Source organism: Delphinapterus leucas, chromosome 1 (assembly GCF_059928025.1).
Source record: "Delphinapterus leucas isolate spDelLeu-1000000601 "Yukka" chromosome 1, BTC_Dleu_Yukka2, whole genome shotgun sequence".
Taxonomy (NCBI): Eukaryota; Metazoa; Chordata; class Mammalia; order Artiodactyla; family Monodontidae; genus Delphinapterus; species Delphinapterus leucas.
Window position 1 is genome coordinate 72288921 of NC_143129.1, and position 27226 is coordinate 72316146.

A 27226-nucleotide genomic window follows, 5' to 3' on the forward strand; every position below is an offset into this window, starting at 1 on the left:
TTGCAGTTCTCCTAAAAGCCCAAAATATTTTCCAGAAACAGTAATTGCAGAGCTCCAGAAGAGGGGTCCCCAGGCTATACTGGATTTCTGGGTACTGAGATGAGGGCCAGACAAGATATGTTCTTCTTCCTGGTTAACAAAGTCAGCAAAAGACTCGTAGTAAAATAGTGTGTTCATTCCCTCAACAGGGAGGTAGGCTGAAGACACAGCTGGGTAGCCATGAGTCAGGAGTTGAGAAGAAAGCCGCGGCATAGTTTGGAATCAAAATAGGTCTATGCTTAAAACTTGACTCTGCCATTTCCAAATTGTGGGACCCCCAAGACAAGTTACTAAGCCTCTCTGAACCTCAACTTCCTAGTCTCTTAATAATCCTGCCAAGCGGGGTTGTTGTGGAGATTTAACATAATGTATGCAAAGAACTCAGCACACTTCCTGGAAGACAATAGGGCTCAGTAAATGATATAGGAGAAGGAGAGGGGATATTATATTCACATTTTCTTAAGCAATTCAAAGGTTTTATGGCCTTAGGAAGATTAATTAAGCTTTAAGCCTCTCAGTTTAACAGTAATAATAGTACTTGTGCATAAGAATGTTGTAAGGAAATATGAGTTATATATGTCAAGTGCTTAGATAGTAATGTTTAGAGCAGAGTAACGCTTAGAACAGTAACACTTAATAAAGGTTAGGTGTTATTTTCTTAACTATTTTTACTCTGATTCACTCAAAAAAAGGGTGGAATTGGCTTCCAAAGCTGTATAAGATACTAAGTAAATAAATAAACAGAGAAATAAGTGGAGAAATGTGGGTAAGGGGAAAGAGAACAGGGACAATAAGATAAGATGGAGCTAAGGTTTATATCCAAAATATTACATTTGGTTCTATACCTTTTGCCAGTGATGGGCCTCAAATTTGTCTCTAAGCTTCGTACTAGCCAATTCGAAAAGCAAAGCATAATCAGTTAATATGAATCACAATGGCAACGAGATAAAAGTTAACTTTTTATTTGTTTCCAGGTGGCATGGAGTAGCTTACAGTAACCCTCCACCTGAGGATAACTGGAAGAACTGAATAAAATTCACAAATCATCTACTTGAAGGCAGCTTTTGATGCTGAGGTAGTGAGAACAGAGAAACTGAAGCTTCAGAGAAGGGGGAATCGGACAGGTGACATAACTTCTGTAGTCATGTGTAGCCCCTTGTCAACTGGAGGCAAGGGCAAGAGGCTGACTCTGGGCTTTGCACTGGTTAGAGGGTCACTAGAGGATAAAACCTAAGAGCTTTTGAAGTAGACCTGGGATCCTCCTACCAGGTGGCTTTTTTCTTGCTCAGCACATTTGCCAAATGATGGGGCTGTGTAGAGACGCAGTGGAGAAACCTAAGGAGAAACCCTCTGAAAGGCTGAACTGAGTTTTTGAGTCTGACAAAACAAAGATTAGAATTCAGGACCCACCAGGAAGAGAGGCCACAGAGAAAACACAGGAGTTTTTAAAAAGCACTGAATAACCAAGAATCCAAGCTTATACCCTCACCAATTGCCCAGAGTGAAGAAATTCTACCCCACCAAGTAAAGGTAGATCCAACTGCTTTCACTGTTGGCCAATCTGGACTTTGGGTTCACCTCTTCTTAAGAAAATCAAAGATCCAAACACGTTTCTAAAGAGAAGACCACCCCAGCCTCACAGAGAAGTGGGCCAAGTCAATTTCAGGACATCTTAGTGGTTATAAATAAAGAAAAATATGTTTGAATTTACCCCAGTATTTGTAAATTTCTTACTCTTGGCACTTCAAGAGAGGAATTTAGATTCATCCTCATAAAAGAAATTAAGGATTAATTTTACTTAATCAAGAAACACAACCAGTAGCCATAGATATACCATGTCGTTGTTGCTGTTATAATTAGTAGTTGTAGCAATAGTAGTAGTAGCAGTAGCAGTACTAGTACTATAGTAGTAGTAGTAGCAGTACTAGTACTATAGTAGTAGTAGTAGCAGTACTAGTACTATAGTAGTAGTAGTAGCAGTAGCAGTACTAGTACTATAGTAGTAGTAGTAGCAGTACTAGTACTATAGTAGTAGTAGTAGCAGTAGCAGTACTAGTACTATAGTAGTAGTAGTAGCAGTAGCAGTACTAGTACTATAGTAGTAGTAGCAGTAGCAGTACTAGTACTATAGTAGTAGTAGTAGCAGTACTAGTACTATAGTAGTAGTAGTAGCAGTAGCAGTACTAGTACTATAGTAGTAGTAGTAGCAGTAGCAGTACTAGTACTATAGTAGTAGTAGTAGCAGTAGCAGTACTAGTACTATAGTAGTAGTAGTAGCAGTAGCAGTACTAGTACTATAGTAGTAGCAGTAGCAGTAGCAGTACTAGTACTATAGTAGTAGTAGTAGTAGTAGCAGTACTAGTACTATAGTAGTAGTAGTAGTAGTAGGATAGCCATCCATCACTATTGAGCAAGTTCCTCAATAAGAAAAGCTATGACAAAGTCCTAAGTATTGGTCTAACCTACTAAAAACAAACAAACTAATATTATAGCTTTTTCAAGGTGGGGAAGCCTGTCCCCATAGGCAGGGCTTCTCTTATGCCAGGATGAACCATTTCTTAAGTTAGCGATGCTTATACATAGAAGATACTCTTCATTGTTAGACCTTGTATATCGGCTGCAGCTTACAGCACCCAAAAGATTAAATCTGAATCCCTCCCTTGAAAAGTCAAGAGTAAAAGCTTTACACGTATTTGGGTAAACTTAAGCACATTTTTCTTTATTTATATCCACTAAAATGCTCTGCCCACAGGCCAAAGGAGGGAGACCTTAAGCTTTTAGGAATAAGCAGAGGCTGCACTCTACCTCTGCAAGGCGAAGGGCTCTCAGCCCTCGGATATCAGAGGCTGGACCTCTTTACTGCACATTAGTAGCTGCAGCTCAGGGAACTTCAGTCTATCATCCTTCTACTTTGCGCTCCCGTCACTTAAAGGGATGATATCGTATGGGCTCTTCTCAGCTTCTGAACATCTTTGTGAGATCAAGTCTCACATGGCATAATTTAGATCCATTTTTGTAGAAAAAAACAGAGAAGCCTGGGAGCTTCTTAACTTCCCTTCTTCCCTGCCTTCTTTTTATTCCTCAAATATTTATTGATTGCCTCTATAGGCCAAGCACTGTGATAGGTGTCTGTCATGAGGACACAAGAGATCAACCACACCAAATAAGACAATAGCCAAAGTCATAAACATCTGTGAAGCAGGAAAAAAAGAAGTTGCATACTTTTTAACAACTCATCACCTCCCACTTAAGCACCCCCCCACTCCAAAACCCTCATTGTTTTGAATGTCTTAACTTTTGCTTTACTTTACTGTGTATGCGTCCAAACCACTGAAAAATTCTGGGAGGGCTATCTTACCACATCCATGCTCTTCAGAGTCCTGTTGGCTAAGACCAAGAGCTAAGTCAACAATCACGCTATTCTCCCCAGAAAAAATACACCGTCATGGATATGCTCAGCCTGGGCACATGGCCCTGAATCCCTTGGAATTAGGATGGCCGGAGTTCAGGGTTGTTAGAAACCCCTATTCTCCAAAGGTAACTTGAGTCTCTCTTGGAGACCACAAGAGACGATAACAGTCACTAATGAACGCTTTTTCTCTTTCCTCCTCCAACATCTGCTTGATAGAAACTATTGTTTTATAGTGTTTGGGTTATTTTAATTTCCTTCTCTTCCAAAAGTAACAAATCACAACCCTTGATATTTGCATATAACTTTCCAAAGCCCATTGACTTCATTATCTCATTTGGTCTCCCTGTAGTAACCCTGTGAAGGGCAGAAAGCAGAGTTTATTCTTCCCATTTTATAAGGGAGCAAAGTGAGGTACAGAGAGTTAGCTAAGTCACTAAGCTAGATAGTGACAGAGCTGGAACTAGAATCTAGACCTCTCAGTTGCCGTGGTCTCTTCACCGTCTTTGTCGTCATCACGCTCTGCTGTCAGCACATACTCTCCACGCTGTCTGTAATACGACCTCAGGGTCAAGAAGAAACACCAATTTAGGGGACAATCTAGAAAGAGGGCTCAGAGAAGCTTATGGCTTGTTTAGATTTTAGAATGTCCTGATCCCAGATTTGTTGAAATTTTACAGCAAAAGGAACGTGCCTCCTGGGAGGGAAGACGTTGGCACAGCATTTTGTTATCACTGGGTGAAGGCAAAGCCTTTGATCAGAAAGCACTTGTCACATACCGAGGATCCCAAAATCATGTGGTTCCTGTTTTTGGCAACACCTTGACCTCATCTTTGCCCTATGACCCCTCGGTGACAACCACCTCCACCCTCTTGTTTTTGCTACTTGAGCTCATCCCTTCCTTTTTTCGCTGAGACTGGCAAATTCCTTTATCTCTGGGTCACTCTCACACCTTCACCATCTCAGCCAGCCTGACATTGGAGACTTGATGTGATTGGGTAGCACAGACATAAAGTGAGCCTAACACTCCAGGAGGCAGTAGAGCACAGAGGTCAAGAATGTGCTCCCCGGAGGAGGATCGCATCCCAGCTCTGCCACTTGGCTAGGTCTATAATCTTGAGTTACCTAATGTTCCTGGGCCTCAATTTCCCCTCAGTGAAACTGGAATAACAATACCACCTACTTCATAAGATGACTGTGAAGATTATATTTGTTGACGCCACTTAGAATGGTACCAGGAATATATTAAGTGCTCATTAAATATGAGTTGGTATTCTTCTTCAAAATTTGCATTCTCTTTTCCCCCATTTGGCACAACTAAGAGTGCTTAAGAGGCAAATGAGTTCCTGTTATCCCCAGAGAGAGATCCTTTTACTGGCAGGAAGGATACCAAAGGCCACCCTGAGGCTAGACTCGACAAACAAACATACAAGCAAGAAAGAGCCCATCTGGGCAGCAGCTAGCATTGCTCACTTACGAGAAATTCAACCCAGGAGGTGCCTTCCCAGGGCCCTGCTCAAGCCATATGAAGTACACATGTACACATACGTACAAACACACAGCCTTAGCACCTCAGGCCTGGTTTCAGAAACGTGGAACTAGCACCACATTCTGATTAACAGTTAAGGCCCCATAAACCCTCTCAGCACATCTCTGGAGAAAATGAATAATGAGAACCCTGGGAAACAGAAATGATTTTTCAGTATGGAAACGTGTGTTGGTAACGTAGCAGGTATCAGCCTTGGTGGGAGACGAGGGAGTGGGGAGAAGGGGACAACTCTGTGCAGAAAGCACCATAGCATCTCCAGTACTTTGGTTTCTTTGCAAGGGTGAGCTGGTCCTGAAGGGCTTCTAGCTCTAGCCTTGCTTGCTGAGTGTGCTAACAAGAGCGAGGTTCCAAGTGTGACCTCTATAGGATCCTGTTGTCTTACCCTATTCCTTGGCTTCAGGCTGTCCCTCAAACCCAAATTACCTCTCACCCCCATAAATGTACATCAGAAGTCACAGAAAGGAAACCATGAGGCTGCCCAGCTATACATGATTATTAGAGAAAGATCATTTCCTCAAATGGCTCCCAGAGGAGTGGGTAGTCTGGTGGAAGAAACCTGGGGCTGGGAGACAGGAGCTGGGGGTCCCTGCTTTGCCATTAGTTATGTGTGCAGTCATGGACAAATCATTCACCCCCTTTGACGCCCAGTTCCTTTATCTGTAAAATGAGAAGGAAGGACTTAAATATCTCTAAGGTTCATTGCAGCACGAATAGCCTAGGATTCTAGGTCCCTAGACCCTAAGAACTCACTGAATGCAGGACTGATGCTGGAAAGAATAAAACCACAGGGATGAACCGAAAACCAATTTGGAGCCAGTAGGAGAACTCCTCTCTGAATCTCAAACCCTTAATGTCTTTGTTCCTCCTTTCAAAGTGGGAACATTCTAGATACCAAAGGAGGACTGCCCCACCTCAGAGCTCTGAACTGCTAGCAAGTTGCCTGCTTCCTATGAGGGGAAAATCCAGGATGGAAATGGGAAGTCCCAGCACTGCCCTGCCCTGGCTCTGTACCATGGATCCTAAATGCCTGGGTTGCCTGTTGGGGAGAAGAGGTGTTTCTCCCTTTTCCAACCACAAGTAGTTGTCACAAGCCAAGTCAGGAGAGTGGGGACAATTGCCCCTGTGCCCTTCACATACAGCAGTGATCTAGTTGGCTGAGTGAGTCCTCAGGACTTCAGGTTTTCAGGACTAGGTTTTCAGAATAACAAGGTTACTTCTACTACTTCCTCCTACCTGGAACTCCACAAGGCTCTGGACCCTTAACGTCCACTGAAACACCGGTTTTATACATTCTGAAGGAGCCTGACCCTGGTGACTGATCAAACAACTTCAATAGCCAGGAGTATTCTTGTCCTTCATTGTGGAGTCTAGAGGTGTCCATTTCCCATGGAGGTAGCCTTGGCTCTCTTATTAAGTCCAGTAGCCCCAGCCCAAGTTAAGAAAGAGGGTTCTTGACCCACGGACCCTACCGGAGGATGGAAAACTGCGCTATTGGGTCCTTTGCTCATCACCCTGCATGTGTACTCTCTCTCCCTCCCAGCCATTGCTTGTGCTATTTCTTCTGTCTAAAAGGTTTCCTCTTGGACCCACCTCTAGAGAAAAAGATGCCCTAGAGAAGGTGGCTTCTAGTACTATGAAGCTCCTGCAGGCTAGGCTGGGGCGAGGTTTCTGGACTCAACCTCTCACTAGGGAGCATTTTAGGATTTAAATTGTAAAAATATTCATCAGCTATCTCCTATGTGCTTAGCCTTAAAGGCAAGATTCTTCTGAAGTTCAGACTTTAGATCCTTGAGCCTGGGAAGTGGCAGGGAGCTGGGGACAAATGGTCTTTCTTACAAAGAATAGCCATGCAAGTTCAGGGACCCTGTTTCCAAGCCCAAAGCCTAGCAATATCTTCCAATGTGGGCAGTAAAGTTCCCATACCACTAAGTCATAGTAGGTTTGTGACAAAGGATCTCATACATTACCTAATCCAACTTCATTTTACTACTGGTGAAAGGATTAAGAAAGTACAAAGAAAAATATAATGACTTAGCAGTGTTATGCAAATAATTTAAGACCAAGCCAAGGGAAGCAACCTAAATGTCTTTCAACAAATGAATGGATCAAGAAGATGTGGTGTATATATGCAATGGAATACTACTCAACCATAAAAAATAACGAAAATTTGCCATTTCACCAACATGAATGGAACTGGAGGGCATTATGCTAAGCGAAATAAGTCAGACAAAGACAAATACTGTATGATATCATTTATATGTGGAATCTAAAAAAATACAACAAACTAGTGAATATAACAAGAAAGAAGCAGACTCACAGATATAGAGAACAAACTAGTGGTTACCAGAGGGGAGAGAGAAGGGGGGAGGGGCAATACCAGAGGGGAGAGTAGGGGATCAAAAGGTGCAAGCTATTAGGTATAAAACAAGCTACAAGGATATACTGTGCAAAATGGGGAATATAGCCACTATTTTATAATAACTATAAATGGAATATAATCTTAAAAAGTTGTGAATCACTACATTGTACACCTATAATATTGTATAGCAACTACACTTCAATTAAAAAAAAAAAACCAAGCCAGGACTGTAACTAGGATTGTTCTCAAAATAATTTTCTAAGTGAGTTAAATATTATTTTCCAAATGAACTACAAATCATTCATTAGAATGTTCTAATAATATCCAAATCATTTAATGATTTGTAGAAATGTTGTTCAGAAATTGTTGGTATATTCTTTGATGCAGATGCCAATAGCTAAATGATTCTCCTGAGACAAGATGTTGACAGAGGGAACTGCCTCAAACTTTTCCAATGACTTCCTCCTTGAACTGACAGTCAGTAGGTCCCAATCCCTGATGCACTGTTGCAGCTAGAAGAGAGCTAGGCACACTTTTCACACTTCAAGACTATGTACACACACCTGTACGTCAGTATTTCCCATATGGACTTGCAAACCTTCTACAGCAGCCCATAGTGACAATACCAATTTCAACACTGCCACTACTGGAAATGCTACTAACATCACCTGACCCACTACCTGCTTTGCTGCCACTGTCAAAACTCCAGTGCTTCAGAGCAGTGAGCCACCAGCCCAACTGCCCTCATGCCTTGACCTGTATCACGCTAGCACTACTCTGCAGCCTCCGTGGGGGTGGCAACTGTAGGACACTTGTGATCTCAATTGTAGAGAATTTCTCTAAATAGCAACATTATTCACCCTCTGTTGGCTTCTGCTTCTTTGTCTAGATTGATACTTTTAAATATTCAATATCCTTATTATGAATAAGTCATACTAAGACAGAAGGCTCACTGACCAATGGCCATGGTGAAATCTTCAAAATGAGCTTAAATCAGTGTTTGTTTTAGTCTTTATATATTAATTGAATTTAATGCTTAGCTCAGTTACTATTTGCCAAACAACATTTACACTTAATAATCCATTAAAACATATTTCAATATTTAACAATAGATTGTATATAAGATTTGTTTACTACCCAATTCTCCTGACTTAACTCCAACATTTCATCTATTTGTACCAAATGGCCAGCCTGTGGGGAAAATCTAACTGGCCAAGAATTTACTCTATTACTTTCAGTCCTTCGGTGACACCAATAAGGACTTCTGAAAAGTCATCCTTAAATCAACATGCATTTATCATGTGCCTACTCTGAGTTCATCAGCGTGTGCGAGCCCTAAGCCTGCATGAGCCCCAAGCTTTGTGACTAGACTCACTGCTTCCCATTGCTTGTCTCCAGCTTAACTTGGTAAAATACAAGAAATGGTAGAGGGAAGTATTATCCCCTCAGCATACCTCAAATATTCCATGTTCCTATAAAGTTCTTTGCAAGTCAAGACCTTTATTTCTTTTTCCTTGGCAGAGAGAGCCAGCAGAAATAGTTGATGCCAGGAATGGGGGAAAACGTTTTAAAGATAACTGCTTGCTGTCTTCAAACAGCCTGTTTTCTGTTCCAGGGCTACAGCGATGTTGTCAAACACAGATGGCTAGCTCTTTTGGTTTAGTCATTTAAATAGCCTCATGTCATACCAGTCTCTATGAGCGTGCCAAGCACCAAAACATCCTACCATTCTGTGCATTCACAGCAACTCTTCCTTGGAGACCAAAGCAGGGAGAATGACACTGGGCTTGGTAAATGTAGTAGGAGGCAACCAGACTTCAACTAGGTGAGAGGAATACAAAGCAGAAAAATGAAAGAATGGTGTCAAAGTTCAGATCTGGGATACACCAACTAAGCTTATTATAAGAAAGTAATAAGGTGAGCATTTCACAAATGTACACTCATGCTATAGGAAGAAGAGGAAATGAAAATGCCCTCAGGAATCCAATTATAGAATGAAGCCACTGGAACGCTCATACACTGCCATGGGGTGGTATATTGGTAAAATCACTTTGGAAAACTCTTTGGCCACACGTAGAAAAACAGATTATATGAAACATATAAGCCACTTCTAGGTATATACTCAAGTCTTTTGACTTGACTATATACCTCTATCAAAAGACCTTTACAAGAAGGGTTACAGAAGCTTTATTCATAATGAGCTCAAACTGGAAATGATCCAAATTCCCATCCACAGTAGACTGAATAAATAAAATATTCAAATAAAATAATAATATACAACAATGGAGACAGTCACCAACTGCATGCAATGATATGGATGAATGTCATGAACAAAATATTGAATGAAAGAAGCCAGACACAAAAGATGACTCCACTCAAACAAAGTACAAAACCAGGAAGAATGAATTTATGTTGTTAGAAAACAAAATGATGACTACCCTTGGGGTGAGGGTGGGGAAAAGTGACTGAAAGAGAGTGTGAGGAGAGCTTCTGAAGTGCTGGTACAGTTCTGCTTCTTAATCTGGATACTGCTTAGATCGACGTGCTCAGTTTGTAAAATTCATCAAATTGAGCACTTATGCTATATCTACTTTCCTATATTTATATTTGTGGCAAGATGAAAAAAATGACTCCAACCCTTCACCCTTCCCTTCCCTGAAGGTATTCAGACCTTCCCTGTGTAATTTTTTGTGCTCTCCCACTCTGACTCTGGGCTTGGCCACGTGACTTACTTTGGACAATGATATCTCAGAGAACATGGCTCAAGCACTGGCTTGTAACATGCTGCATGTTTCCCTTTCTGCTCTCACTGCTGTGCAATTAATCTGCTGGAAGAGAGCACAGCAAAGTTGCCCCAGTTGTCAGAGCCAAGGCCATCCTCAATGAGCCAATAACCAGCTTACTCCCAGATATGTGCATGAATCCAAAAGAGACCAGAAGAATAGTCCAACAAAGACCAGACTAAATCACCAGTTTTGCATAAGTTGTTAAGTGGCATTACGATGGTAATAGACAAGTGATACAACTGTATACTTCAATTTAAAGTTAAAATATACATGTAATTTAAAAAATTGGGGGAAGGGGACTAACATACCTATTTTGGAGCATGGCCACACCCTGTAGGAAAGAGAAACTGCCTGAGATCCTACAAGACCAGGGTCCCCAAAACATAACATGACATCCAAGTAAAATACAGGCCTCGGACAGCCAAACGTAACTAGAAAACCAACCTGCAGAATTTCTCCAAGTCATCGAAAAATTCTCTCCTTCGGTGTCCCAGAAGATGCAGAAGCAAATGTTTGTTTCTTCCACCTCCCATTTTTTAAAATTTTCCTTTTATTCTACCCTACTCCATATAAGAAGCCCTTTCACAATATGTCATAGAGAGAGTATAGTAATTTCTGTTCCTGCTATGGCCAGGTTTCACCATGGAGGGAAAAAAAGGGAGGGAAGAATGACCTTTTGGGCCCCTTAGCAGTGCCTTTCCCAAGATGAACATTGATGGGCTTGAGTGTTCAGCTGTCTTCCAGCGTGGGGCTGAGCAATGGCTGTGTTACCTGGGTTAACCTGAGCTTTTGCAGAGCTCAAGATAGGCAGCAACAGGAGCAGCACCGAGGGCATTCTGGGAATCAGGATCATCTCAGAAGATGGTGTTGGAACTGGAGCCTGCAGCCCACCAAAAATGCAAGAAAACAAGAAAGAGAAGGAGAGGAAATGAGTGAGGCAGATACTTTCAACATGAATGAACACAACTTGCATCTTTGTGTTCTTATAGTGTTTATTTCTATATTCAGAACTTTAAATCATGGATTTTAATACTTGAATGGGACATTCAATAGTCATATACCGTAAGAATTTTCAAACTCTGGGACATTCAATAGTTATGTAATATAAGAATTTTCAAACTCTATTAGATCATATACTCATGGAATTAAAATTAGCCAAACTATAGGTGGGTAACAACGTTTTAGTAAGATAAATACTTACCCAAATTGTGAATGGTGATAAAGTAAAACTTACATTTACAATGTTTTTTCATAATTTTAATATTGATTCCAGTATTAAATCAAAAAAAACATTCAATGACGTTAATGTGTTTGCCTTTCAAAAGACGTAAGGTCAATATTTATCCTAATTTATTAGCTCTAGAATGGTACCTGAAATTCTATATTTTTAAGCTCCCCCAGAATAATCCATGTTATTAGTGGATTAGAGTTGAGACATCAGCATGAATTCACATTTAGCTTAATAGAGATATAGATGGTCACATATGGAAATATTTATAGATATGTGTACACACAGGTTAGTACACACACACATATCTCTATCTCCTTGCTATATAAGCTAAGAGGGTCTAGAAACAATGACACCCCAATAGCAACGAGCAAACCTAGTACCCAGATCTTGACTTCTAATACCATTCTCCAATAAAAGGAACCAGGGTTCCTTGGAGAAACTGCTAATTCCAGGAATGGAGCAGGAAATATGATGATCTTGGAGAATATTTTAGTGCCAGATGAGCCTGGAGAATCTTTTAGTGCCCCAAATTGAGCAAACATACACAAAAATGATGGGGAGGGCTTCCCTGGTGGCGCAGTGGTTGAGAGTCCGCCTGCCGATGCAGGGGACACGGGTTCGTGCCCCGGTCCGGGAAGATCCCACATGCCGTGGAGCGGCTGGGCCCGTGAGCCATGGCCGCTGGGCCTGCGCGTCCGGAGCCTGTGCTCCGCAACGGGAGAAGCCACAACAGTGAGAGGCCCGCGTACCGCAAAAAAAAAAAAAAAAAAAAAAAAAATGATGGGGATATGGCAAAGGAACACGGAGCCAACAGAAGGAGCTCCCAGTGGCCAAAGCTGGAACAATTTAAGCAACAAAATGAGTCAAGTACTATTGGATTATAACTCAAGATATAAAATAAATATTTACAAGTCCATGTTGATATAAATAAATGATTGAATAAACAAATGGAGGAGAATAGACAAATTTCTCATGCAAAAAAATTCTAAATAATTATATAGATACTCTCTACTCTTAAAGAGGTGGTGCATAACCACCCCTCTCACTTCCCTACCCCCGACTCCTTAAGTGTGAGCTGCACACAGTGGCTTTCTTCAGAGCGCAGTATGGAAATGGAGAAGGTAATTTTTCAGTAGAGAAACATGACAAACACTACCTCAAGCCAGGTGATCAAGGTTAGCATCAACTTTGTTAAGTCACGCTGATAGTATGTATCCTTGATATGATGTGATGTGATGTGAATGGCACTTAAGCCTCTGTGGTCTTTTCCCCAAAACCCCATTACTCCAGCCTAATCATGAGAAACACATCAGACAAATCCCAACTGAGGGAAATTCTACAAAATTCCTGATACATAATCCTCAAAACTGTCATGGTCACCCAAGACTAGAAAGTCTGGGAAACCGACACAGCTAAGGGAGCCAAAGAAGACAGGACAACTAAAGGTAATGTGACATCCTGGATGGGATCCTGGAACAGAAAAAGGACATTTGGGGAAAACTGAGGAAATCTGAATAAAGTAGAGACTTTAGTTAATAATGATGTGTCAATATTGGTTCACTAACTATGACATATGTACTACACTAATGTAAGATGTTAATAATAGGGGAACTTGGGTAGTGGGTAAATAGGAAATCTATGTACCATCTTTGCAATGATTCTGTAAATATAAAACTGTTCAAGAATAAAGTTTATTTAAAAAAGAAACTCTCTTCCAGGTAACGCTAATAGTCAACAAACACTGGATCCACTGTTAGGAAAAATATGTAAAACAAAATTATAAAGGGAGACAAAATCCCTTTAAGCTTGAGTGATCAGAGAAGGTTTCATGATGAAATCAGCATCTGATCAGATTCTTGAAGGATGAATAAGATTTTAATGGGCAATAATGGGAATAGAGTAAATAACAGGATGACATAGCTAAGACACTTTTTTGAGGAAACAGGAGCTTTCTATGATGTTTTCTAGGTAGTAGAACTCTGACCCACCCAAAATGGTAAGAAAAAAAAATAGATATTCAGATAGTTCTGCCTGAAGAGGATAGAGCCAGAAACTAATCAAATACAAAAGACTAAAGTGGCAGCACGGTAGGGGGCAGGGGCAAGTGATCCACAGACCACAAAAGGGTGATGACCATAGTTTCATGGCATTGATTTGGAGAGATAAAATATGTCTCAGTGCCTACACACTGCCAGCAGCAGGAACACTGCGTTTCTATAAATAAGTCCACAAACAAACATGCCCAGAAAAGAAACACACAGGCAGGCCTTGGAGACACTGATCTTGGCTGTAGTCTAGCACTAACCCATGACCATGATCCAGGATGTCCTTCTACAAAGATCTGAGCTCCTTGTGAGCAGCCATTCAGCCTTGCGAGCCCTGCCTTGGGTAACCACCCTCTCTTAGCAGCCTTTTGAAGAAGAGTGCTACAATTCTCTTTCATGACACCTTCTTTGTGGGTTCTTGGCCATTACTTTCTCCCCTCCATGACCCTCCCCAGTGGTTCCTTCTTTAAGGACTGTCTCCTACACCTCATTCCCTTCACACACTGAATTTGCTTCTATTAGATCCTCCATAACATTGTTATAAAATTACCCATTTAATCATTAGCTTCAAAATGACTCATTCTTGTATCTCCAAAAGAATACATTATATCTCGTACAAAGGAGGTGCTCAAAAACAGTTTTTAACTGAACTAAGGATTCACAAGTTGCTCAAAAAGTGTTGACTGAATTTCCTTTTGGAAACTCTTACTTGGTTGCAGGCTGTGAATCTCCAATACCAGTGATTATTTCTGTTTGTTTTTTTAAAATTAGGGTGTCCAGCAGCTAACAAACACAAAAGAACCATTAACAAACCTAGGAGTACTATAACTATACCATGGATATCTAACACGTGCCAAGGGCTAGCTCATGTAATATTCACAGTAACCCAATGAGGTTCGTTTTCATCAGTAAGGTAATTGAGGAGGAAGAGGTTAAAACTGATCTGGTTACACAGCTGATAGGCACAAAAACTCATACATGAACCCAGGGTTTGTATTACTCTAAAATCCACTTAGGTCCTTTTGTTGTTGTTTATTTTGTTTTTGTCTTTGTTTGTCATTATACTACACTCTCCTTTTATTTTTTTAACATCTTTATTGGAGTATAATTGCTTTACAATGGTGTGTTAGTTTCTGCTTTATAACAAAGTGAATCAGCTATACATATACGTATATCCCCATATCTCTTCCCTCTTGCGTCTCCCTCCCACCCTCCTTATCCCACCCCTCTAGGTGGTCACAAAGCACTGAGCTGATCTCCCTGTGCTATGCGGCTGCTTCCCACTAGCTATCTATTTTACATTTGGTAGTGTATATATGTCCATGCCACTCTCTCACTTCGTCCCAGTTTACCCTTCCCCCTCCCCATATCCTCAAGACCATTCTCTAGTAGGTCTGTGTCTTTATTCCCATCCTGCCCCTAGGTTCATCAGAACCTTTTTTTTTTTCTTAGATTCCATATATATGTGTTAGCATACGGTATTTGTTTTTCTCTTTCTGACTTACTTCACTCTGTATGACAGACTTTAGGTCCATCCACCTCACTACAAATAACTCAATTTTGTTTCTTTTTATGGCTGAGTAATATTCCATTGTGTATATGTGCCACATCTTCTTTATCCATTCATCTGTTGATGGACACTTAGGTTGCTTCCATGTCCTGGCTATTGTAAATAGTGCTGCAATGAACATTGGGGTGCATGTGTCTTTTTGAATTATGGTTTTCTCAGGGTATATGCCCAGTAGTGGGATTGCTGGGTCGTATGGTACAGCCACTATGGAGAACAGTATGGAGGTTCCTTAAAAAACTGCACTCTCCTTTGATCTGGCCTCTGCTACATCACCAGAGCTACACTCCTGCTCAACCTTTCTATTTAGCTACTTTCAGACTTCTTACATTTTTTTTCTTTCATTTCCTACCACCTTAGGGCCTCTGTTAAAAAGTTTCATTCCTCTCTTCATCTGGTTCAAATCTCCATTCAATGGTTACTTCCTCAGTGAAATGTTCCCTTACCCCCTTGATTGTACAGGCACTGAAAGAATCTTATAATTCTTCTACATAGAAATGATCATAGTTTATAATTGTATATCCATTGTTGTGGTTGTCTTATTAGTGTCTGCACCCCCATAAGTTCCATGTTTATTTTACTCACCATTGCATTCCCAGCACTTACCAGAGTGTTGGATAAATAGTTGCAGAATGAATTACTTATTGTCTTGAGCCACATATTCAGTGATTCTATCTGGCTATTCCAAATTCCATACCCTAAAAGGAAGTATCCCCAAAGCTTCTAATAAACAGACATCACCCTTTTCTGCCTCTTTGAATGAATTTTTCCAAAGGTTCAATATTTAAGCAATGTGACATGTGAATAGAATCCATAAACATACATGGAAGAATTTCAAGAAGATAAAAGGTCCTTCTCTACCCACTTCTTTGGTTAACAGTGCAAATTCCTTTGACAAAAAATTTATTCAAACCTTAAAAATAAAAAGTCATTGGCCTTCATTCATTCATTCAGCAACTATTTTCTGAAAGTCTATTAGATACTGTTCTAGGTGCTAAAAAAGGCAGAGAAGACCCCTGTCATCATGGAGCTTATAATACACAAGCAAACAAGTAAATAAATAAGAAACCTAAAGAGATATACATGCCATGAAGACAATAAAATGCTGTAATGTGATGGAGAATGGATGAGGGCTATTTCAGGTAAGGTGGTCAGGAAAGGCCTCCCTAAATACAGGATTGACAAAGAAATAGATAAATAGAACAATGAAGAGAATAGACAATACTCATATACACAAGAAAAGACTCATATATAAGTGGGAACTTTCTATATGAGAAAAGGGGCATTTAGAATCAGTGAAAAGTTTCAGATGATTCAATAGCATTTTCAAAAACAAATAAAGGTATCTCACACAAAAATAAAGAGCCCGAAATGTAAAAATAGAACTATAAAATTATTTCTGGAAAATCTTGAGAATCTGCTGTGAGCTAAAGGAAAACCTGCATAAATGAGACATAGAAAGCAAAATCCACAAATGAAAAGAATGATAAATATTTTCATCAAAATTCAAAACATCTTTGAGGTAAATGACATCATAAACTTAATAGAGAAGCAACAGGCTAAGATAAATATTTGAAATTTTAGAACAAAACAATGTGTATGTATTTCTCTGGTATAAATAAATAACCTCTATAAATCATTTTTTAAAAAAACACTAGAAAAATGGGCCAAGTCAATTAAAAGCATTTAACAGAGGAAAATATATAATGTCAGTAAAAATCTAAAAGCACTCAACCTCACTAGAATCAGAAAGACAAACATTAAAGCAGTAGTTGAATACCAATTTTATCCATCAGATTGGCAAAAATTTTGTGTGAAACTATGAAATTTGGCAGTAGTGTGGAGAAATAGATACTCTCATACTCTGCCACTGGGTATACAAATTAAAAGATAATTTAAATTAAAACATATATATAGACTCTGATCCATACATTCCACTTATTATTTACCATAGGGAAATATTTACATATGTGCACAATGAGGTAGGCACAAAGAAGTACTTTGCAATATTTTTAAACATTTTATTTTATTACGGTAATAACAATTAATATGACCTTCCCTCAACAAATTTTTTATTCTTTTAATTTTTTAATTGAATTTTATTAATTTTTTTATACAGCAGGTTCTTATTAGTCATCAATTTTATACACATAGTGTATACATGTCAATCCCAATCACACAATTCATCACACCACTCCCCTCACCCCTCCACCGCTTTCCCCCTTTAGTGTCCTTATGTTTGTTCTCTACATCTGTGTCTCAATTTCTGCCCTGCAGACTGGTTCATCTGTACCATTTTCCTAGGTTCCACAGATATGCGTTAATATATGATATTTGTTTTTCTTTTTCTGACTTACTTCACTCTGTATGACAGTCTCTAGATCCATCCACGTCTCAACAAATCACCCAATTTCATTCCTTTTTATGGCTGAGTAATATGCCATTGTATATATGTACCAAATTTTCTTTATCCATTCATCTGTCGATGGGCATTTAGGATGCTTCCATGACCTGGCTATTGTAAATAGTGTTGCAATGAATATTGGGGTGTATGTGTCTTTTTGAATTATGGTTTTCTCTGGGTATATGCCCAGTAGTGGGATTGCTGGGTCATATGGTAATTCTATTTTTAGTCTTTTAAGGAACCTCCATACTGTTCTCCATAGTGTCTGTATCAATTTACATTCCCACCAACAGTGCAAGAGGGTTCCCTTTTCTCCACACCCTCTCCAGCATTTGTTGTTTGTAGGTTTTCTGATGATGCCCATTCTGACTGGTATGAGGTGATACTTCATTGTAGTTTTGATTTGCATTTCTCTAATAATTAGTGACATTGAGCAGCTTTTCATGTGCTTCTTGGCTATCTGTAGAGAAAAGTTTATTTAGGTCTTCTGCCCATTTTTGGATTGGGTTGTTTGTTTTTTTAATATTAAGCTGCATGAGCTGTGTATATATTTTGGAGATTAATCCTTTGTCCTTTGATTCATTTGCAAATATTTTCTCCCATTCTGAGGGTTGTCTTTTCGTCTTGTTTATGGTTGCCTTTGCTGTGCAAAAGCTTTTAAGTTTCATTAGGTCCCATTTGTTTATTTATGTTTTTATTTCCATTACTCTAGGAGGTGGATCAAAAAAAGATCTTGCTGTGATTTATGTCAAAGAGTGTTCTTCCTATGTTTCCTCTAAGAGTTTTATAGTGTCCAGTCTTACATTTAGGTCTCTAATCCATTTTGAGTTTATTTTTGTGTATTGTGTTACAGAGTGTTCTAATTTCATTCTTTTACATGTAGCTGTCCAGTTTTCCCAGCACCACTTACTGAAGAGATTGTCTTTTCTCCATTGTATATCCTTGCCTCCTCTGTCATAGATTAGTTGACCATAGGTGTGTGGGTTTACCTCTGGGCTTTCTATCCTGTTCCATTGATCTATGTTTCTGTTTTTATTCCAGTACCATATTGTCTTCATTACTGTAGCTTTGTAGTATAGTCTGAAGTCAGGGAGTCTGATTCCTCCAGCTCCGTTTTATTCCCTCAAGGCTGCTTTGGCTATTTGGGGTCTTTTGTGTCTCCATACAAATTTTAAGATTTTTGTTCTAGTTCTGTAAAAAATGCCATTGGTAATTTGATAGGGAATGCATTGAATCTGTAGATTGCATTGGGTAATATAGTCATTTTCAAAATGTTGACTCTTCCAATCCAAGAACATGGTATATCTCTCCATCTATTTGTATCATCTTTAATTTCTTTCATCAGTGTCTTATAGTTTTCTGCATACAGGTCTTTTGTTTCCATAGGTAGGTTTATTCCCAGGTATTTTATTCTTTTTGTTGCATTGGTGAATGGGAGTGTTTCCTTAATTTCTCTTTCAGATTTTTCATCATTAGTATATAGGAATGCAAGAGATTTCTGTGCATTAATTTTGTATCCTGCAACTTTACCAAATTCATTGATTAGCTCTAGTAGTTTTCTGGTGGCATCTTTAGGATTTCCTTTATATAGTATCATGTCATCTGCAAACAGTGACAGTTTTACTTCTTCTTTTCCAATTTGTATTCCTTGTATTTCTTTTTCTTCTCTGATTTCCATGGCTAGGACTTCCAAAACTATGTGGAATAATAGTGGTGAGAGTGGACATCCTTGTCTTGTTCCTGATCGTAGAGGAAATGCTTTCAGTTTTTTAGCATTGAGAATGATGTTTGCTGTGGGTTTATCGTATATGGCCTTTATTATGTTGAGGTAGGTTCCCTCTACGCCCACTTTCTGCAGAGTTTTTATCAAAAATTGGTGTCGAATTTTGTCAAAAGCCTTTTCCGCATCTATTGAGATGATCATATGGTTTTATTCTTCAATTTGTTAATATAGTGTATCACATTGATTGATTTGCGTATATTGAAGAATCCTTGCATCCCTGGGATAAATCCTACTTGATCATGGTGTATGATCCTTTCAATGTGTTGTTGGATTCTGTTTGCTAGTATTTTGTTGAGGATTTTTGCATCTATGTTTATCAGTGATATTGGTCTGTAATTTTCGTTTTTGGTAGTATCTTTGTCTGGTTTTGGTATCAGGGTGATGGTGGCCTCACAGAATGAGTTTAGGAGTGTTCTTTCCTCTGCAATTTTTTGGAAGAGTTTGAGAAGGATGGGTGTTAGCTCTTCTCTAAATGTATGATAGAATTCACCTGTGAAGCCATCTGGTCCTGGACTTTTGTTTGTTGGAAGATTTTTAATCACAGTTTCAATTTCATTACTTGTGATTGGTCTGTTCATATTTTCTATTTCTTCCTGGTTCAGTCTTGGAAGGTTATACCTTTCTAAGAATTTGTCCATTTCTTCCAGGTTGCCCATTTTATTGACATAGAGTTGCTTGTAGTAGTCTCTTAGGATGTTTTGTATTTCTGCGGTGTCTGTTGTAACTTCTCCTTTTTCATTTCTTATTTTATTGATTTGAGTCCTCTCCCTCTTTTTCTTGATGCGTCTGGCTAATGGCTTATCCATTTTGTTTATCTTCTCAAAGAACCAGCTTTTAGTTGTATTGATCTTTGCTATTGTTTTCTTTGTTTCTATTTCATTTATTTCTGCTCTGACCTTTATGATTTCTTTCCTTCTGCTAACTTTGGGTTTTGTTTGTTCTTCTTCCTCTAGTTCCTTTAAGTGTAAGTTTAGATTGTTTACTTGAGATTTTTCTTGTTTCTTGAGGTAGGCTTGTATAGCTATAAACTTCCCTCTTAGAACTGCTTTTGCTGCATCCCATAGGTTTTGGATCATCGTGTTTTCATTGTCATTTGTCTGTAGGTATTTTTTGATTTCCTCTTTGATTTCTTCAGTGATCTCTTGGTTATTTAGTAACATATTGTTTAGCCTCCATGTGTTTGGTTTTTTTACGTTTTTTTCCCTGTAATTCATTTCTAATCTCATAGCGTTGTGGTCAGAAAAGATGCTTGATATGATTTCAATTTTCTTAAATTTACTGAGTCTTGATTTGTGACCCAAGATGTGATGTATCCTGGAGAATGTTCCATGTGCACTTGAGAAGAAAGTGTATTCTGCCACTTTGGGGTGGAATGTCCTATAAATAACAGTTAAATCTGTCTGCTCTATTGTGTCATTTAAAGCTTGTGTATCCGTTTTAATTTTCTGTCTGGATGATCTGTCCATTGGTGTAAGTGAGGTGTTAAAGTCCCACACTATTATTGTGTTACTGTCAATTTCCTCTTTTAAAGCTGTTAGCAGTTGCCTTATGTATTGAGGTGCTCCTATGTTGGGTGCATGTATATTTATAATTGTTATACCTTCTTCTTGGATTGATCCCTTGATCATTATGTAGTGTCCTTCCTTGTCTCTTGTAACATTCTTTATTTTAAAGTCTATTTTATCTGATATGAGTATTGCTACTCCAGCTTTTTTTGATTTCCATTTGCATGGAATATCTTTTTCCATCCCCTCACTTTCAGTCTGTATGTGTCCCTAGGTCTGAAGTGGGTCTCTTGTAGACAGCATATATATGGGTCCTGTTTTTGTATCCATTCAGCAACCCTGTGTCTTTTGGTTGGAGCATTTAATCCATTCATGCCTCAACAAATTTTTAAGTGTGCAACACATTATTGTTGACTATAGGTATAATGTTGTACATCAGATCTCCGGAACCTACTCAACTTGCTTAACTGAAATTTTATGCCTGTTGATTAACTCTCCATTTCCTCCTCCCCTTAGCCCTTGGCAACCACTGTTTCCCTCATTAATTCTATGAATTTGACATAATTGGTATCATGTACTATTTGTCTTTCTGTGACTGACTTATTTCCCTTAACATAATGTCCTCAAGTTTCATCCATGTTGTTGCATATTGCAAAGTATGCTTTTTTAAGGCTAAATAATATTCCATTGTATGTAGAAGCCACATTTTCTTTATCCATTCATTTGTCAACATTTAGTTTATTTCCACATATTGACTGTTGTGAATAATGCTACAATGAACGTGGGAGTGCTAATATTTCTTCAAGATCCTGATTTTAACTATCTTGGATAAATACCCAGAAGTGGGATTGCTGGGTCATGTGGTAGTTCTATATTTAATTTTTGAGGAATCTCCATACTGTTTTCCATAGAGGTTGTGGCCAACTCATCTTCAAGAAGGATGTCAAAAATATATAATGGGGAAAAATGAGACTCTTAAATAAATTGTATTAAGAAAACTAGGTACCCACATGCAAAAAAATGAAATTGAACCCTTATCTTACACCATACACAAAAATCAACTCAAAGTGAATTAAAGACTTAAATGTAAGACCTGAAACATTAAACTTCTAGAAGAAAACACAGAGGAAAAGCTTCACAACGGTGGCCTTGGAAATGACTACATTGATATGACTCCGAAAGTTCTGGCAGCACAAACAAAAATAAACAAGTGAAACTATCTCAAACCAAAAAGCTTTTGCAGAGCAAACAATCAACAGCCTGAAAAGGCAACAGACAGAAAAGGAGAAAATGTTTGCAAACAATATAATAAGTGATTAATATCCAAAATATATAAGGAACTCATATAACTCAATAGCAAAAAAGAAAAAAAAGAAACACCCACACAAACAAAAAAACAAAAACAAAAAACCTAATAAAATTCCTTAAAATGGGCTAAGGACCTGAATGGACATTTCTCCAAAGAAGACATACAAATGGCCAACAGATATATGAAAAAATGCTCAACACTGCTAATCATCAGGAGATACAAATCAAAACCACAATGAGATATCACCTCACACCTGTCATGATGGCTATTATCAAAAAAGAAAAAAAAATGAAGGACAATAAGTGTAGACAAGAGTGTGGAGAAATTGGAACCCTTGAACACTGTGGGTACAATTTTTTTTTAAATAACAAAACTTGGAAACATTTCTATCAATAAGGGAGTACTATAAACTGTGGCATATTCCTGCTATGAAATACTATGCAATGGCTTAAAAGTATGAGTTAGAGCCACATGTAATTGCATGGTTAGGTGTCCATGACATGGTTTTTAGGTGAGCAAGCAGGTTTCAAGATTTATATGAAGCACACTATATACTTTTATGGATATACACACACACATTCACATACATTTATATGTACATAAAAGATCTAGAAAGTTAAACACCATGCTGATAACAAGCTTTAATCTAGTGCATACTATAGTGCTCGGATAGGGTGGTATGTGAGGATAGAGCAAGGAACCTTAGAAGGCAAATGCTGATAATAGTAGTTCCCTCAGAGATCATAGTGTTTGGCAGGGGAGATTGGAAATGGTGATCAAAGGGAAACTCTAGCCTTATTTGCGATGTTTTGATTTTAACAAAGAAAATATGTTCCCTGTTAATGTCATTCACATTGGTTTCTCTGACAAAAAAAAAAAATCCTGGGGGCAGTCTATCAGAATCTCGAGGGTGCTTTCCAACCAACCATGCATATCCCACAGGTTCAAGGTATTGGGTGAACCTGTCTTATATTTTGAGAATCACTTGCAGTATTGAGAGATATTATTGATTAGTATATCTTGCAGATAAATAGAGAAGCAAAAGAAAAGATGTTTGAGAGTTGCTACTTATACCTTTCATTTTTTAGAACACCTACCCCTTAGTACATACCTACAAATGCATAATCATCAAGCCTTACAATAAGCCTGAAAGGAGAGATTACCACCTGCCTTTACAAAGCAGGAAAGTGAGTCCCTAAGTCACTTCACCCACAGCCTAGGCAGACTTACCTGGTCTGGCTGCTGGTTCCCACTCATCACACTGAATTACAGTTCTGTCTGTCTTTCAAGCCAGACTGTGAGTCATTTAAGGTTAGGGGTCTTGCTTCTCTCTACATCAAAATCAGATTAATTCTAACTTGCCTGGGTCACAAAACTAGAGACAGAGTTAAAACCCTTCCAGTTTCCTCTGACTCCACGGCCAGTGTTACTTCACCCACAGCCCAAAAGTTTCCAAGGAATGTCAATGACTATGTAGCTCAGAGAGTATATGTCCTGTGTAATGAAAACCCCACTTCCGCTTCACAGTCAAAATCCCCTGCCCTAGCCAAGCTGGATGAACACTCCACACTGACTCCAAAGGAGCCACGACTCAGGACCTCCCAGATCCGATGGGAGATGGTTGACTCTCCACCTCAGGACTGCCCACACCAGGATCTAGACAGGCTATGGGTCAAAGCCATCGGAAAAACCAGGAAGTAAATGGAAGGTTAGGCAGATGGGAGTGTGACAGCCACAGCCAGGAATTATCAGGAATTTTTTTAAAAGAACCTAGAATCAAATTTCTTACAAGTTATTTCTGTACTTGGGTGAGCTTCAAAGGCCTCTTTCTGAAACACAGTCAGGGCCACATCATGGTTTAAGAGCAAGTCATCAGCACATCCTGCCTGATACCATCCCATTCTGTGGAGAGTTCACACAGGTCAGTCCTATGTCTCCTGCAGCTCCAGGTTATACACAGCTGAGGCAGTAACAAACTCCTCTTTTCCAACTGCCTTAAAAAGTCAGACCATTTCCTACTTTATGCTATCACTTACATGTGGAATCTAAAAAAGCCCAACTCAGAGAATCAGAAAGTAGAGTGGTGGTTGCCAGGGTCTGGGTGTGGGGTGGAATGGAGAGGTATTGATCAAAGGGTACAAACTTCCAGTTATAAGATGAATAAGTTCTGGGGATCTAATGCACAGCATAGTGATTATGGCTAATAATATTATATTTTGTACCAAAGCATAGATCTTAAATGTTCTTACTACAGAAAGGAAATGGTAATCATGGGACAGGATGAAAGTGTTAGTTAATGCTATGGTGATCATCACTTTGCAATAAATAAGTGTATCAAATCAACACGCTGTACACCTTAAACTTACACAACGTTACATGTCAATTATATCTCAATAAAGCTGGGGGGGGGTCAGACCACATCCCTAGTAATAAGCTCTACTCTAGTGCCCAAATAGGAGAGTGAATGAGGATAGAGCTGCGAACCCTGGGAGATGAGTGCTGAAATGACTTTTGAACCGCTGAGTGAGAAAGGGTGAGCAGGAAGCTAAGGTCTCTCACCTAACTCAGACACGCAGACACCTCAGGGTATGAGGCTCTCTGTACTAGTGGAGAAACAGCTTTCTGTGCTCCAAAGCACACGCCCTACTACAGTGTCTGTTTTTTACTATAGGACTGATAGATGGTAGATAGATAAATAGAGAGAGAGAGAGAGAGAGAGATAATAGACACGTGATAGATAGAGAGGTAGATAGATGATATAGACTTAAATATAAAAAGAGACACTTTTATAAGTGTTGCTATAATAGTTAACTGCATTTATTTGGAAAAACAGCCCCATCATTCCCCCTCGGTGATAAGGAAAGTAAGCAAAGCAGGCAACCCTTCGGATTTCTTGCCTTAACAAAACGGAAAGTTTGAGTTCTTTGTTTCTCCCAAGCCCCTTTGAAGTGACTGTAACTTACAGATAGTAGAGCTCTCATTTTTCCCCCAGGTCTGATTATTAGTAAAAACCACCTCTTTCTCTGAAGCAGTGCTAGAGGTATATCCCACTTTAAGAAATGTCTGAACTTGCCAAGCTCATAAATCATGAAATGTTTATCCACATTACAGAATAATTCTTTGAACAAGCCTTCAGTGCTGGGTACCTTTGAATAACAAGTTTCCACACAATACGTTTAAAATAACGTTCGGTATAATGTTCCATCTACTCACCAAACTCATAAATCACTGAGGGAGTCTCCACATTACAAAATAATTCTTCACTTCACAAAGGGATCCACGACTGGGTTCCTTTGACAGCAAATCCTTCCAGTAATTCAGAATATGATTCAGTATACCTAAATCCAGTTTGTACTCAACTTTTCAGGAATACAGTTTCTATACAAAGCAGGGCACATCTGATTTGGCAGATGGTCATTTTCCCCAGACAATCCATCTTTCCAGGTCCAAAAGCTAGAGACAATCTGAGGTGCCCACGCCTTTGACGAAGAATAAAAAGTCTCCGATTTTCCTGAGGGATCTTCACACTGAGCCCGTGAAAGGGGCCAGATAGGAAGTGCCTGCCCTTCTGGAAAATCAGCCGTGGCCTGCAGCCAGGGTGCCTCCACCTAAACTCGGACAGATCTTCCTACAGGAAGGGGTAGGGCCCTGGAAAGGCTGGAGTGGGAAGGGAAATGAGATAAAGGGACTTGGGTCAAACTGGAGCTGATTCAAGATGCGGTGTGTGCACAACTGTGTGTGGTACTTGTGCTTGTGTGTGTGTTGAAGGACCTGGTGGGGAGAAGAAAAGCCACATGATTTACAGCCGTAGATTTTCATTCAGAGGCCATTCAGGGCATTCAAGGCTTGTTTTCCTCTCTGCTGAGTCATTTTTCATTTCAGATTCAACAAATAGAAAGAGCAATCTTTGGAGTATTTAATACTCAGCAAACAAATATGCAGAAATGAGCTTGGTTTTGGCAGAAGATGAGCCACACACACACACACACACACACACACACACACACACACACACCATCGCTGTACCAAACACCCTCATGTTTTATCTTGATTCCCAAGGATTTGTTGATGTCTTTCTCATTCCCAGCTTTCCTCTGGGAGTCCCAATCTCTTGCTTCTCAAAATGTAGCTGCTCAGTGCTGAGCCAAAGGCCCAGACTGGCCCAATCTGTAAGTGTTTAAGCACAAAGGATGACCCAAGGTGACCTTCACTGCTCAGAGGAGGATGCAACAGCAAGCTCTGCTCCTGCCTTTGTTAGAAGAGCACTTTGCTTTCCTCACTCTTTTCACCTTCTTTGGAGGCAACTAGAGTTTGCCAAAGCAGTGGAGGGTTGGGGGGGGAAGAGCCAGACAGCTATCTCATCCTCTCACTCGCCATCCAGAAAGAGCAGAGGACGCTGAACGAAATCACCGTCACAGAAGACACTCCCCCTGCCGGGGGCAGGATGGACCACAAAACATCCACGGTGTCGCATCATTTGCCTGTTATCCTTTCTATAGTATAAGCACTAGGGATGTCAAATCTAATGCCGTCATGAGATTAGCGGGAGGAGGAAGGAGAGTAAATACAAAGTGAAGGCAGGGCATTTTCCAAACACAAAAGGGTCCGTTAGAAGCTCAGTATCCCTGGGCCTGCTAAGACCTTGGGCAGCTCATTTAACCTCACTGAGCTCTAGCAGCCCCGGGCTCTTCATGGGGATATTTCACTCCCACCCCTGACTTCCACTATCCCACACTTGGGCACCTGTCCCACCCAGCCCCTCTCATTTTCTTTCTGCATCCCACCCTCTACCCCAGGCTCCTCAGGAGCCCTGATGCATGTGCTGGTGATCAGAGGGCCACCTGCACCACTACTGAGCACACGGACGTCAGCAGGAGGGCCTACGGTCGGAGGGTTTTGGAGGTTATGAAATGAAGACGTTAGTCCTCAAAAGTATAGGCCCACCGCCACGAAAGCTTGAAGGTATCTGAGTGCCCATCTTTCTCAGTCCTCCGTGGTTAAAGGTGAGGAAGGTAGGGCAGCCCCCAAAGCAGACAGGCCTCCACATGGTCAACAGCTGGTGAGAGGCAGGGCCAGGCCTCTGGTCACCCAGGTTAGCACTGGTTCTCTGGTGCCACCGCCTCTCCCTGGCCCAACCTCCTGTTTTTCTTTCCTTAAACTCTGAGCTCACACACCTTCTTTAGGCCCTGTCCATCTCAGTAACTGACTTCTTTAAACCAGAGTGAAGTTATTTGGAAAAT

At 39.8% G+C, this 27226-nt stretch overlaps 1 protein-coding gene across 1 annotated transcript in view; it reads right to left on the reverse strand.

The window, feature by feature from the left end:
* DDR2 (discoidin domain receptor tyrosine kinase 2) overlaps positions 1–27226 on the reverse strand; it is a 162002-nt gene that overhangs the window by 54727 nt on the left and 80049 nt on the right. Inside the window, exon 2 of the mRNA XM_089911949.1 lies at positions 10914–11022. Coding sequence (XP_089768075.1) covers positions 10914–10995 — 82 coding nt within the window. The 5' untranslated portion in view covers positions 10996–11022. The remainder of the gene's footprint in view (positions 1–10913; positions 11023–27226) is intronic.